Consider the following 16,336-nt stretch of genomic DNA (forward strand, 5'->3'; position numbering starts at 1 on the left):
AGGGCACATTTTGAATGGAATTAGAAAACGGGGTGACAGGCTGGCCCGTGGGCTTTATATATATAATTCAAAAAGTGGATTCATCTTGGATCTCTAATTTTTTTTGTATTTTTCAAAATTTTACTAAAAAACATATGCATTCAAGAAAATAAATGTGAAATATCATGAATATAAGATGTGACTTGTAACCCGGCCCGGCCCGACCCAAATTAGGTCCATGGGCCAAATGGGCGGGCCATGGGAAATGTATTAGACCCAGGTCTGACCCGATTGGTCAATGGGTTGGGCTTGACCTGACCCTGCCCATCAATGGCCTGGTCAAACCCGTCCACTAGCCAGGCCAGCCAGCCAGCCCGTTGTCCAGCCCTATTCAAGATGACAGAAACTTACCAAAATGGATAAAACTTGCAAAATGTGTTTAACTAAATGCATTTCAACAGTTTAACCAAATGCATTACCCTTTCAAAAGTGCATGGTCTATAAAGCTCTTTAGGGTTCTCATCAATGAATTACTTTTTCAAAGCAATAATCTTGAGCGAAAGAATAAAATTGGAGGGGAAGAAAATAACAAATTACACACACAGGAACTATGTCTGCGGAAGTGGTTGGGGTTATGGTCATTAAGGATATGCACAAGAACACACACACACACACACACACACACACACACACACACACACACACACAGACATGTACAAGTTTTTAGGGGTGCACCAGGTTTAGTGTGCACTCATCTTGGACCATCCAATGAAATTATTGGATATTCAAAAGAACCCAATAGATATGATTTATATGGTTGTTTAGTAAAAATGAATTGTGGATCGTGTGATTATAATGTGCAAGAAGGATTTTTTTAAGGGCTACAAAACTCAATGGCTCACATTGTACCAAAATTTCACAGCTCTAAAAGTTATGATTTTACTTAAAAAAAAGAAAGATCTGACGTGTGATCAATAGCAAACAAAACATGCTGAAGACATCTATGGTGTCAGATTGAGAGAGATTGTTGACCAGAGTGCACAATGTGCCGACACCTTAACTGGTACACACCTACAAATTTCTCTCTCACAGGCAGCACAAAAATAGTACATGGATGAGTTAGAAACTTAGAACTTAACCATTACTAAATGATACCTGATGCTGAACAGTGATGCAACATAATAATGTAGTCTTGGGATTCAAGAGCTAAGCAACACTTGATTCAGAATGAAAGACCAAAAAGGAAGGGGACAGCACACGCTGATTTGCTTTTGGAAGAAAGTATTGATGAAATGAAAATAGTAATGACTGAATGACAAACCTTGTCATCTTGGTAAATGGTTGCAGATGCTGATATGTATGCTACAGCCTGGTACCTGAAACCATAAATAAGATCAGAGGAATAAGAAACATACGCACAAGGGTAAATAATAATGCAGGTTATACTGAAGGGATGATCAAAACTGCCTCATCATATAATGCATGTCAAAAAGGTCCTATAACATAAACAGCTAATACAGCCAGATAACCACACACGCACACACATGCATCCTTATACTCAAAAGGTGCAGTATTCAGAGCAGATAAGGATAAGATGGCGAAATTTACTTCAACAATACAGTATGAGACTGCCATTCAACTATTCAAGACTAAATCATGATGATCCTGCCATGATATTTGGTGCCAGCAATTAGCTTGATCAAGCGATTCAATTAGTTATGACAAGAACATGTGCAAAATGCTTTAAGTCAAATGTATTTTGTTATCTAGGGACTTTTCATTATTTGTGTTGCTTAATTTTCTGTCATTACTTGTCATTCCTAATTGGCATTTACATTGTTTTCTCTCCCCATTATAAACTATAGAATGTAAAGAGATGGGACAACATTCTTTCTGCACCAGCACGGATCTATCCTCTCCCTTTTCCTATTCTCTTGCTCTATTCTCTTACATAATCTCCTATATTCAATGATCTTGGCATGAATATGGCATCAGAGCCATTGGTTGTAACTTGTAACCTAATGATGAACCAAAAAATTATAGATGCTAGAAGAAAACGATCACATCACCCATGTTTTGACCAAATCCATACTAAGAGGTGCCTTCAAGAATTGAATAGACTAGTCGTGAAGTAGTCATTTGAATCTTTTTACATAACTTCCCAAGTTACTTTATGAGGAGATCAGATGAAGAACAGAGTAAATGCACATTTTTAACTGGTTGATGAAATCATTCTGTAGATTAGTTCCTAAACCTGTGTCATGACCATGTCACCCATGTTTTGACCAAATTCATAGAAAGAGGCTCCTTCAAAAATTGATTAGACCAGTCATGAAGTAGTCATTTGAATCTTTTTACATAACTTCTGAAAGTCACTTTATGAGGAGATCAGATGAAGAACAGAGTAAATGCACACTTTTAACTGGTTGATTGTCAGAAATGTCAACATGCAAGGGTTAGAGATGAGGTAAAAAGAGAAGAGAGAGAAGAGAGGAGTCGGCGGCAATAGGGTTTTCCCTTTTCTTTTCTTATTTATAAGTGTTATACAGAGTATAACATTACACAAGTAATAAAGTTAAATTACAAACATGCCACCGCCCACGCATCCCGAGGTGGATCCTTGGAATGTGGTGCGGGTCGGATCCATGATCCTAACTAACAGCCTCCCTCAAGTTGAGTATGGTCTTTGATCATGCTCAACTTGTCTTTGAGTGCCCAAAAGTGATGAGTGGATAATCCCTTGGTAAAGATGTTAGCAACTTGCATATCTGACCGAACATATACAGGTTCAATTTCCTTTTCTTCCACCTTTTGTCTAACAAAGTGTTGATCGATCTCGATATGTTTCGTGCGACAATGAAGGATGGGATCGAAGGCAATATTAATAGCACTCTGATTATCGCAAAGAAGCATAGAGGACGAGATCGGTTCTTGTAATTCTTGCAGTAGGTGTCTCACCCATGTAACATCGGTTGTTCCTGCTGCCATTGCACGATACTCTGCTTCAGTACTAGATCGCGCCACTGCCTTTTGCTTCTTGCTACTCCATGTTACAATATTATTGCCGATAAGAATGCAATACCCCGAAACTGATTTGCGCTCGTCAGGATCACCAGCCCAATCCGCGTCTGTGTAGGTGAATAGTTGATGCCCTGACATATAAGTTGTGTCCTTGGTATACATCAAGCCATCTCCAATTGTACCCTTTAAATACCGAAGGATCCTTTTTACTCCTTCCATATGTACATCTGTAGGAGCATGCATAAACTGTGAAGCCTGATTGACAGAGTATGCTATGTCAGGCCTAGTGAATGTTAAGTATTGTAACATCCCTACAACTCGACGATACAAAGTAGGATCATGATAAGTAATGCCTTCTTTAGCACTTAGCTTATGATTTAGAAGGCAAGGTGTGCTAATTGGTTTACAATTCTCCATCCCTGTAGCAAGTAAAATATCAATGGTGTACTTATGTTGGCTCAATGTAATAGTCTCATGTCGACTATCAACTTCCACACCCAGAAAATATCGCAAGGGACCCAAGTCTTTCATCTTGAATTTAGCCATCAGCATAGACTTAACCCAAGATATGTGATCCTCATCACTCCCGGTAATAATGATGTCATCAACATATATAAGCACCCAAACAATGGCTGAATCACTTTTGAATATGAACAATGAATGGTCTAGAACACTTTTAGTGAACCCATGATGCTGGATTTCCGTGGAAAAACTTTCAAACCAAGATCAAGAAGCATGTTTCAGGCCATAAAGAGAGCGTCGAAGTTTACAAACCCAATTTGATGAATCATGTATGCTATAACCAGGTGGTTGCTCCATGTAAACTTCTTCCTTTAGTTCACCATGCAGAAAAGCATTTTTAACATCAAGTTGACTGAGTGACCATCCATGTTGTAATGCCAATGCAATGATAATCCTGACGGTGCCCAATTTTACTACTGGATTGAACGTTTCATCGTAGTCCTGCCCATACTGCTGTGTGAAGCCTCGTGCAACCAGACAAGCCTTATAGCGCTCAACACTACCATCCGATTTATGCTTGATCTTGTACACCCATTTGGATCCTACAACATTCTTGTTATCTGGCCTTGGTACAATTTCTCATGTGTTGTATTCATGCAATGCTTCCATTTCCTCATTCATCGCCTCTACCCAGGCACGGGAATGAACAACCTCATGAAAGGAGGAGGGTTTTGTTTCCTTGGACACTCTAGTTAGAAATGTTTGAAAATCCAAAGAGAAATTGTTATAACTTACCCATCGATCTATAGGGTGTCTAATCCGAGTGGAATGTCGTAGAGGAGTCTTATCATTAACTGGATGAACTCTACGAGAATAAACAAGACCAGAAAAACTTGAGGATGTTGTAGGAGGAATGTCTTCCATATGTGGTTCCACATCAAAAGTATAGGGTTCATTGTCTGTCGATAAAGCTGAATCCTTATAAGGCAACAAGTCATATAAAAGTGAGCCACTGAGCCAAGGATCATAACTATCCTGTGTATCTATGGAAGATGAACCCAGAGTGTCAAAGTTTTCATCATCAAAAACAACATTTCTAGATACCCGAATTTTGCCTATATGAGGATCATAACACTTGTATCCCTTATAGTCATCTGCATACCCAAGAAACTTGCACTGTACAGCTCTGTCTTGAAACTTATTTCTCAATGAATGATCAATATGAACATAACATACACAACCAAAAGGATGTAGCTCTTCATATGATGGATGACAATTATAAAGAACAAAATATGGAGAATTATCTTCAAGGATGGTCATGGGCAACCTGTTAATAACGAAAACAGTTGTATGGAAAGCCTCTGTCCAAAGAGAGAAAGGAATACCCACAGTGTGCATCATGCTCAAGGTTGTCTCAACAATATGCCTGTGTTTTCTCTCAGCTACTCCATTTTGTTGAGGGGTATGAGGGCAAGAAATGTTATATGTAATGCCATGCTCCTTCAAATATTCACTAAAATCATGGGATATGTATTCTCCCCCCCCCCCATCACACTGGAAATATACAACATTGGTATTGAATTGGTTTTGGACTAGTGCATGAAACTGTTTGAACAACTTGAAAACTTCATATTGGTTTTTCATAAAGTAAATCCAACTAAAACGAGTGTAAGAGTCAAGAAAGAGTACATAGTATCGAGATCCAGAAAGAGAGGCAGTGGGCGCAGAACCCCAAACATCTGAGCATATAATCTCAAAAGGCTTTGTTGCTCTTTTATTGATACTATGAAAAGGAAGTACATGACTTTTGCATAAGTGACAACTTGGACATTTTGACTCTAAACTGACTGCGGGTATTAAACCTTTAGCAGACAACTTGTCAAGAAAAACTTGACTACAATGACCCAAACGAAGATGCCATAAGTCTGACTTATTAAGTTTCAAGACTCTAGATGAAGAACTATGATCTGTAGATCGACTTAAAAATGTTGGGAAGGAAGAAGCTGAAGAAGCCACGGCTACGGAAGACGACGTCTTCAAAGGCACATGAGATTATTCAGAGACGTACATGTTCCCGCGCCGGTCACCTTTAGCGAGCATCTTCTTGGTGTGAAGATCCTTAAGATAAACAAAAAGAGTAAATTCAACGGAAGAATTTGTTTCATCAACTAATTTTGACACAGATACAATATTCTTTTGAATAGCAGGTGTGAGTAAGACATTTGACAAGGGTAATTGAGATTCAGGCAAAGAAAGAGAGACATTTCCAGTGTGAGAGATGGGGTGGTGAGATCCATCTCCTATGACTATAGTGCAATTTCCAGTGTAAGGAGTCAAGTGAGAAAATTTATCTGCATCAGAAGTAACATGTGTTGCTGCCCCTGAATCAATATACCATATACCTTCATCATTTTGGCGCAAGTTCATCTGATTGAAAGTAGTCATAAGGATATTTTGTACGTCCTGTGGAAGAACCTGTCCCTGAGAGGTGCGTGCAAACTTATGAGTTGCCTTCTGCCCTGGCCTACTATCTGACCTCCCTGTTTTGTTCCGGTTCTGAGGATTGTACCAGCAATTTGCTTTAACATGTCCCCACTTGTTGCACATAAAACAAGTAGGAACACGTCCCCCTCGTGGTACACTGCCTGAACCAATACCTCCTCCACCTGGTGTAGGTAGTAATCCTCCTTTGTTCATAGGTGTTCCATTGGGACGAGGAGGAGTAAATAAGACTCCTGTTTGAATAGGCGTATGTGCCATCATCACAGGATGGGCATCATCTGACGTGTGTTCCTGATTTAAACTGACCTCATATTGCAAAAGTTTAGATTGAAGATCATCAAAACATGGAAGAACTGAAACAACCTGGAGTGTCGTGCAAAACATGCGATATTCAGGTCCAAGGCTACCTAATACCTGTTGTACCATATCCTTATCTGATACAGGACTTCCAATTGCAGCTAACTGATCTGTAATCACTCTGACATCCCCCATGAACTCTGTAATGGATTTGTTTCCTTTTCGCATGGATTGAAATTGCCACTTGAGTTGTAAAGTCCGAGATTCGGAAACCTGAGAAAAGGAATGAGCTAGTCCATTCCACAACTCGGCAGCAGATTGATCATCAGAAATAGTTTGTAAAACACGATCAGAAAGTGTGGAAGTTATGTAAGCAACTAATGTCTGATCCCGTTGTACCCATACGTCATAAGAAGGATTGGTGATTCGAAGTTGACTCACCTTCCCCTCTTCACCTGTTATTTCTTGCATGATATGTGTAGGTGGGGCGGGTGATCGCCCATCTAGATGCCCATAAAGACCATGACTGCGAATAAAGGGCACAATCTGACGTTTCCAAAGTAAGTAGTTATCATGGGATAACTTGTGGGTCATGAGGTGAGTAAGAAAACTAGGGTTCAACTTGGAATCCATGGGTTATATGAAGAATGAGATGCCAATTGTACCAACAATGTATTGAGGGAAAAAAACAGCAATGTTGTGTGCTGAAAATAATATCAGCACACACGTTACACAGAAGAATAGTGGTGTGCGAGCCAGAAAATTATTGAATGTCGACTGTACTAACAGTGCATTGAGGGGAAAACAACAATGTTGTGTGCTGAAAATAATATCAGCACACACGTTGCACAGAAAATGATATCAGCATACACGTTACACAGAAAATGATATTAACACACACGTTACACAGAGGAATAGTGACGTGTGAACCAGAAGAATATTGAACAGAAATGTTTTGGGAAGAAAAACAGAGATTTGGCAGACTGAATCAAAAAAGAAACTGGAATGACGTGAAAGAGGATTAAGAAAAAGAGGAAAGAAGCAAATTTGATTAAGGAAAAAGGGACAGAAATAAAACCTACGTCCTTTAGCAGCACATGCTGGTCTTTAGAGGCCTTCTAGATGATTGATTTTTGCGCCTGTGCTCTGATACCATGTCAGAAATGTCAACCTGCAAGGGTTAGAGATGAGGTAAAAAGAGAAGAGAGAGAAGAGAGGAGTCGGCGGCAATAGGGTTTTCCCTTTTCTTTTCTTATTTATAAGTGTTATACAGGGTATAACATTACACAAGTAATAAAGTTAAATTACAATCATGCCACCGCCCACGCATCCCGAGGTGGATCCTTGGAATGTGGTGCGGGTCGGATCCATGATCCTAACTAACATTGATGACATCATTCTGTAGATTAGTTCCTAAACTGTGTTCTGGCTTTGAATGAGATTCATTGATAAAGATGTAAATCAAATGCATGAAGTTGCACATACTTGATAAAATTTCCTCAAGAAAAGATATCAAAGGGGAAAATCGGTATGTAGAATAGTTCCTAAACCTACTTTCTGGCTTTGAATGGGACGTCATTGACAAAGATGTAAATCAAATGGGTGAAATTGCTTGTGCTGGATAACTTCTGTGTGAAGAAAAGATACTAAAGGAGTACCAATAACAGTAAATGGATACCATAAAAGAATTTAAAACAGGCCAAGCATATTATTGAAAATAATTCTGGATAACGGAGCATGTAAGTTGAAATTTTGATGGATAGGAGGAAACGAAGTAAGAACTCATGAAAAAAGGAAAACCAGACCTTATTATACCATTGCAACTTTCTGTTTGTGTAGCATACTTGGTACACCCATAGTGATAAAAGTTTAAAATGACAAAACAATGTCACATGCATACAGATGCAAGAACGGGACACAATGGGGATACACTTGGTACACCACAATAATTTTCAAAAATAAATAGATGTGACACAACCATACACACACATAGATGTATGTGTGTGTTTGTCTGTATGTATGTATAAAACAACAATTCTTAATAACCATAACTAGAAACATTAAATAATGAAACTAAATTGAAATTTAATGTAATTGATGACAAATTTAAAAAAAAAAGAACTCAAGTGAATAGGAAATAAGTAAATAAGATTATGAAAATAAATAGATTAAGTTAATGAATGACTCTGTAAAACTGGTTTGACTGTGTGTGTGAAATGTACAAGTGTCATGTCACGATGACACGAGATACACATGCTCCTTTTTTAGTTAGGTCACTGTTCGTACCCTCCAAAAGTTAGTTTTAGGCAATGTTGTCAGTATTGTATCATATGATATGATACAATATATTGTAGTATCAGTGGGGGAACCGATACGATTTAAGTGGTAAATCATATTAGGTACGATTATTATACCGATACAATGTATCATTGTTAAGTTATACATATAAGTATATATGTTTAGCTATATATACTTATATATGTGCATGTACATACATATATACATAAAAATATGTATATTTATATTTTAAGTGGTTGTAATAGGTAATACCCATTAAGGGTATTTTTGTCATCTTACATTTATGTAACAAGCTGTGCCCGTTAGGGGCACATCAGTCTTTTTATATTTTCTTCATTTTTTCCTTTCTTTTGTAATTCCCTTTTTATGTAGGGGCCTTATGGTTAAATGACCATAAAGTCATTGTGAGGGGCTCCCTTGGCCCCTTTTGAGATGTATATAAAAAGGGACATCTTGTCCCTATTTTTGCTAATGTTTTTCCTAAGCAATTTTTATGTCAATAAAGGATTATTTTTTATGTTTTTGTGTTCGTCTGTGTATGCTCATTGGTGCCTCTTGTGATCTTATGCATTTGCCATTGATTGGCTTGTGTTTTGTTCCTTTGTGGACTTGTGCTTGTGCACATTTAGGCTCTTTGTAGTCATTGTATGTGTAATGAAGTGCCAAATGAGGGAAGCGATATCTCCAAGAGCAAAACACACACATACACAAGTAGCCACTAATAGGCAAAAATATAACAAACCACAAAAGTGGTAGAAACGCACAAAATGAAGTGAAAAAATATATTTCACTCAAGAGGGCTTCAAAGAAGCATACTTACAATGGGGGAGAACCCCTTTATTTATAGGCACAAAAAGAGAACCCTTGGAAGGGCTCCTAAGGGATGTTGGAGCCCTTCCAACGTCCCTCAAGGGGTGGCATTTCCAAGGTAAAAGGAAAAAGAAAAAGAAAAGAGAAAAATAAATAGGGAAAAATGTACATGGCGTGAATGGAGGTAAAAAGACTATTTTTACCCTAGTGAGTATTACAAAGAAAATATATAAATATATGTATTTATATATGTAGATAGACACATAGACATATATATATGTAATTATATATATGTACAATCATATTTTAACAGTATGCACTTGTGTACTTGTGTATTGCCTTTGACATTTGTATTGTCCCTTGCAGGACTTGTACTTGTGCACATTATGGTTTGTTTTCCACTTTATTTCCTCACATGGTATCAAAGCCAAGAAAATTTTTCTTGGCATTTTGTCTCTTTGGGTTTTGAGACTCCTTGGTTCGAATTCGTGCTTCGTGAAGAAATCGTGATCGATGTATGGCTTGGATTCAAGGGAGATCTTGACTTGGTATGTATTTTAAACTTTTATATATGTGGTTATGTCTTACTTGAGTTGTTTATCTCATGCATTACACAAGAAAAAACTCATTTTTCTTATTCTTGAAAAATGCATCGTTCACTGGAAAATCTCACCAGTGGAAGAGAGGTGGAGGGGAGACAGTGCCCTAAACCCTTCTCCTTTTCATGTTTTTTATAAAAACTTTTTTTTGTTTTTTTAATAACATTAAGTTGGTCAAATGTGCCTTTGACCCCATTTGACCACCTTATATACATGAGGTGCATGCCTCGAGGAGCATGAGGCACATGCCTCATACCCTGATGTGCTTTATATGTGTGCATTGAGGCAAAGCATGCTGTGCCTCGCTTCGAGGCGCACATTTTAGGCCTCAAAGCAAGCTTTTCACAACACTGCTCCGTACTATTGTTCCTAAGGCATCCATTGTGATATATCTCCAATGCATAAAATGATGTATGTGCTGCTCACTGTAACAATGCTATCATTTTGTAATCTAAGTTCTGACAGTACTCACAACAAGAATGATCTCAATCTGCTGTGCCTGAGTATCTGATGAACTATACTAGGCATTATAGCAGTCATAAATTGGTTATAGTACATCCAACAGGAAACACCATGTAGAAAATAGTGCAAATCATGCCCAATCTCTGCTGGCATGCAAACCGAGGCAACATCTTCAGTTGAGCGAGAAGAAAAAGGAGAAGAAGCCTCAGCTGTAACCTCCAATATTCTGCCGATGGAGGGAGGCCAACTCATTATGATTTGTTTATATATGAAAGTCCTAAAAGGTTGAGTTAAAAAAGGGGAACAAAACAAATAAAATTTACAATGCCATGTAACTATGACTAAAATACATAACACAATAAAAAAATGACAGCAGAGCCGTGCAATGCAACACCCATAAGAAGAATGATAAAAATACCCTCGAGACCTCATGACTTAACAGATAAAGCCTTAGCGCTTCATGAACCCCACATACATGAAAATGCAATTTCCTTACTTTTCCTATCACTGGTTTGGTGGTTCGAGGAGCATGGAGGGGGCCTTCTTTCTTATTGTTTCTTTCTATATCATGATGATAGCCATTCACAGAAAATCACATTAACATAAAATCTAACTGCGTATATAAGAGGAAGTAAATGTGAAGAAGGTCCGCAAGGACATAATTTCTAATGATACCTTCTGGATTACTTCATTCTAATTTCTATGTGATATTTCTCATTATTTTTGTTTTGTTTTTTTAGAGCAAAGAGAAACAATCTAAAACTATGAACTTGACAGACACATGTCAGTGAAGCTAGATATAGATAATCACATGCTTCTGTTTGCCTGCAAATCCGATTTAGCTTTCAGACCAAAAACACTGTATTAGCATGTAAGCTAGCGATAGATGAATCAATGATGTTTAATACATGACACAAACTCACCCAAGTTTTAACAGACCACTGACTGTGCTAACGCTGATGTCAAAATCCACTTTGGGCTGCAAAATATAGTCACCTTCCCTGATAGGCTAAAGTCTCACAAAAAGATAGCACATAGTCAAATTTTCACTATTTATGATGAAACAAAAGAAAGAAATCAACACATAGTAACAACATTGGAAATGAAATGATAATTGAAGTTGATAGAATGAAGTATCAACCTCCCGTATTAATAGTGCAAATCTGCCTTCACACATTCTGACACGTATGAACTCACTTTCTGCAAGCTGTTCAGTCAGACGTTTCCTAGGTGGCATCAAATATATATCTGCAAACTTCTGAACTGAGCTGCTGAGCTTCTCAGAATCAAGAACCTTCATTATTTCACGCTGTGATACCTAAACTTGATACATCATGTACCAAATAAGGGATTTCATTCGAATCATACATGGTTCTTAATAATAACTGAGCAATATACCTTCCTGTTACTCTTCAAAACAAATAATGAACTTTCAGGTGAAAGTACAGGATCAAAGTCGTTCTGTATTTTAATCTGCATTAAAAGGAAAACACACATATGACATCAGCAAAATATTGGTTTCACAGAACCTTAAAAGAATGTCTATTGATAACAAAAAAGACCAAGACCATGACCTACATAAACCACAATGCCCAGAGATACGGTGCAGGTGCAACTGGGAGTAAGTCTAAATGGTTTAATATCCATATACTTTCATAAACTAAAATGAACATCAACGAAATGACTTTCACCACTTTTAAAGAGCTCACATCTGCATCAGCAAGATGAGGTTTGATATTCTGCTGAAACATTGGAAAAACTACATTCATGATCTCCTCCTGTGAGGAAGAGTATCCTGCCCTTTTCCGGTCCTTCATAACTCTGTCGATCAAATGTGAATGCACACCCCCCACCTGCCAGCAAAAAATTACTGAGAAAGCTGTATTTGGACACCAAATCAGAGGCAGACAAACAATACTCATTTACTACTTACAACGGCAATCAGCATATCAAGTGAGTTCCTTATTTCAGGATGCAAAGCATGTACCCCTTCAAAAATTACCTGACCAAAAGAGGAAAATAAATCCGACATTTTACACGAGAGAGTTTAAAAAAAATATTGATCTCTTTCACTTATAAATGCCTAACTTTTTTATGCTTCATCTTTCATGGTCAATTTATGATGCTTTGCAGATCACAGTGTTACTGATCGGCTTGGTGGGGTTGATGTACATTTAATCTCTATGCAGACTTTTTTTTATCATGTTGACTCTTTGAACTTTATCAATACTGATGTGGTTATTTCTCAAGTGTTACAATTTTATATACCACAGTCGTCCCCCTCATTATTACTAAATTTTACAACTTTCAAGTTATTAAGAGAAATACCTGTTACAGATATTTACATTTTATGCTTGTTATTATCTTGCGTACGTTACCTCGCCTTATTCATGCATTAATTCCTATTTTATGCCATTCTTGTGGATCCATGTCAGTCGATAAACTAACTTAGTTAACCTAAGTGAGGTTTATGAACTTTAAATCATAGTCACCAATATCGCTCTCGGCAAGGTTTTTTTTCAAAAAGTTGTGTTCTCAGAAAAATATTAGAAGCATTAAAATTTGAAATATAAAGAATAATAAAGAAATAATAGTTTTTTCCTGCAAAATGTAAAGAAACAATTACAAAAGTTTTTAAAATATAAAATAAACAAAAAATAGAAAACAAATACTTGAAATATAAAAAAAAAAAGATTTCTGAATATCTCAAGAAAATATCACGATAATATCACAATAATATAGTGATATTTTATGTTCTAGCGATATTTTAAAAATCTCAAGAAAATATCAGCAGTCCTTCAAATACCAATAATATCACTCTATTTTCAAAATATTAGTGATATCAGTGACTATTTTTAAATCTAACTTTAAATTGTTCTTTCATGCTTTAAAAGGACTTTCTGCAATGAAAGAGCAAAAAATACAAATAAATGCCTCTTATGGGGTTACAAGAACACAATGACCACTTATGAGTCAATACAAAACTCGTACACTTACGTCACTTATGAGATTGAATCACAAGTAAAAATAATGAATATTTTTTAGAGATTGGGTGATTGAGAAAGCAATACCCATCTAAGGGGAAGCACCGCTATATATACACAAAAGAGAGCCAATATAGTTGTTGGGAACATCCCAACAACTATAAATATAGCTGTTGGGATTTCCCAATAGCTATACTTGGGCAATGACAATATTTCCCTTTACAAAAATAGGAATTTACAAAACAGAAAAAATAAAGAAAACAAAAAATATGCAAAGACACTAGTGCCCTAGTGGGCACAACCTATACAGTGAAAAGACTAAAATACCCCTATCATACATACATTTATATGTATATACCACTGTATCGTGATATTATCGGCTATTTCAAGATAGCTGATAATATCGAGAATATATCACGATATTTGCAAAATATCGGCAAAAAACAAAAATATCTTGATAATATCGTGATATTTTTTGAGAAAAAATATTTTCTTTTTATTTTAAGTTTGCATTTCTTTTTTTTTTAAGCTTTAAAACATGTTTTTTATATTTTTTAAAGAAAATTTTGGGTGAATGACTTTCATTTTTTAAAGAAAATATTATATTTTTATTTTAAGTTTGCGGGTGCGGCACCCGTCTAGGTGAATCCCTGTGACATAGATTCTTGGGATTCAACACATTGTGAATGACTTTCATTTGTGAAAACTTAAACATGCTGTTCATGGAGATTAATGAATTTGCAAAGTTAATTCTTCAATAAAGATAAATTTCATCACCAGAGTCCTAAAAAAGATAACTAAAACTGTCTGCATAGCCCTAGAGACTTGCTTCCAAGCCAGTTCTAAAGCAGGAATCTGCATTTGCAGCCCAACCAAAAACTCAATCCAAACTGGGAAGCATGATGTCATGGAAGTGTGATTTTGCATATACACAAACTGCACTTCCATTAAATAGGAAGCCCATTTCTAGAGTTAAATACTGTTATTACCATGGAAAGATAAAAGCAATTACTAATATACTTTGACATAGACAAAAAAGAAAAATCTTAAATGATGGTCAAGAAGAAGAAACTATCTATTGCCAAAAGAATGTGTTACAATCCCTTATAGGGGTTGGCTTCTCTTCTAGAGGGTAGTATACAGGATTGGACCAGCATGACTTTATTACATTGACTTTTTGGCTCTTACAATGTTTATGAACAAAAACACCGTGTGTGTGTGTATATATATAAATAAATAAATATATATATATATATAACAAATAAGACACTACACTACAATCCAATAACTACACAAGTAATATACATTTTTTTACACTCCCTCAAACTTGGGATGATGAAAGAGGAATCATCCCATGTTTGGAGAGAAATGTCTTCAAGTGTGATGGAGGGAGACTCTTGGTAAATACATCTGCTCATTAAACAAACTCTTGTTTTTCTGACATATCATTCATATACGCGATCTCTCTCTAGCAAAATAACAAAGTTTGTACAAGGACTTTCATTATCCAAGATAAGGAGATAAAATAGATACCACACCGCAATCTTCCACAACATAGAAGTCTTGGAACCCATTACGAGAACGATTCTCAAAATCAAACACAGGGACTTTTGTTCTCTGCTTGGTTCTTATGCCATTAATACTCTGCACGCAAGGTTATAATTAGAAGAAATATTAGAATGGGAATCATGGTTTTCAAGCAAGGATCTAGTAATCTTCAATATCCATGACAATTCAAGAGTTTGGATCCATGACTATTTATTAAATACAAGAGAGCACATGTTGAAAAGTATACCTCCAAAATTAGAGATATGTCTAAAGACTGGAAGTCGTCATGCATAAAATCTTTCACCTTCTCAGGTATGTAATAGCTTTCCAAGGAAATGACCTCGCAACCAACAATATTTGCCATTTTATGAGCCATGCTACTCTTACCAGAACCACTGGGACCTCCTGCAGTTAAGACAAAATGACAATCCTTCTTAAAATAGACAAGATCAATGTAGCCATTCGATCTTTAAAAAGTTAGTAGTAGTACAAAACAAATACATTGGCATAACAAATTAACATTAGCCACAACCTCCAAACATTCAAAATCATTTAAGAAAAAGAGCAAGCTCCAACGACTCTTTTTGTGACTAGAACTCCAACAACTCTTTTGAGCTCTCCTTCTCTCCCTTCTTTTGTATATAAATAGGGGTGATGCCCTCCCATTGTATTTGAAGAATGCTTCTTGCATTTTTGTGAGGTTTCAATAAATCATTATTTTTACATATTGTATCTGCCCTTTGTGGCATTTGTGAGTATGCCCATTAGTGGCTTTTGTAATTGTGCACCTTGTAGCCCTTTAGAAGCATTCTATTTGTGTACACTTTGTTTCATTACATGGTATCAGAGCTTGGATGCTCTTGAATCCTTGAAGATTTTTGCTTCGTTTTCCGGCCTTGTGAGAACAAGAAAAGTACCTCTTGCTCTTTGGTGATTCAAGTGGTCATGTGATCGTGATTTTAAAGACAAGAGTGGCTTGTGGTTCTTGTTCATAGTGTGGTGCATGTGTTTTTGCTTCTTTCCTCTATTTTCTTTGCTTTTCTCATCTCCTCTATATCTCTCTATCTCTTTTACCCCTTGTAAGAATGAGTGACCATAAAAAAGTTACCATCGTACCTATGAAACTCAATAATACTAATTTTGTAATATTGTCTTAAATTGTGATGCACCACCTTTGGGAAAAGGGGTTGTGGGGACTAGTGGATGGTTCCGATCCGAAACCTAAACTAGTTCTCACCAAGGTAGAGAGTGAAAAAGAAATACATCTCATAGATGATGAGAAAACCAAGGCTTTAGCCACTTATGAGAGAAAGAACCACACCCTAACATTATGCAATCACCATTGAATGGCTTATATTCCTTACAAGAATTTCA

At 36.6% G+C, this 16,336-nt stretch overlaps 1 protein-coding gene across 3 annotated transcripts in view; it reads right to left on the minus strand.

Annotated features, from left to right (window-relative positions):
* The window catches only part of LOC149846508 (uncharacterized), a 43,460-nt gene that overhangs the window by 7,179 nt on the left and 19,945 nt on the right, over positions 1–16,336 (minus strand). For all 3 annotated transcript variants that reach the window (XM_089998036.1, XM_089998038.1, XM_089998039.1), the window contains exons 15-22: positions 15,210–15,367; positions 14,948–15,058; positions 12,364–12,432; positions 12,140–12,283; positions 11,829–11,903; positions 11,572–11,748; positions 11,354–11,439; positions 1,301–1,355 (exon numbers count right to left, since the gene is read on the minus strand). In XM_089998036.1, the coding sequence (XP_089854162.1) occupies positions 1,301–1,355; positions 11,354–11,439; positions 11,572–11,748; positions 11,829–11,903; positions 12,140–12,283; positions 12,364–12,432; positions 14,948–15,058; positions 15,210–15,367 (875 nt within the window). The remainder of the gene's footprint in view (positions 1–1,300; positions 1,356–11,353; positions 11,440–11,571; positions 11,749–11,828; positions 11,904–12,139; positions 12,284–12,363; positions 12,433–14,947; positions 15,059–15,209; positions 15,368–16,336) is intronic.

This window comes from Nuphar pumila, chromosome 2 (assembly GCF_984573655.1).
Source record: "Nuphar pumila chromosome 2, dmNupPumi1.hap1.1, whole genome shotgun sequence".
NCBI classification, from domain to species: domain Eukaryota; kingdom Viridiplantae; phylum Streptophyta; class Magnoliopsida; order Nymphaeales; family Nymphaeaceae; genus Nuphar; species Nuphar pumila.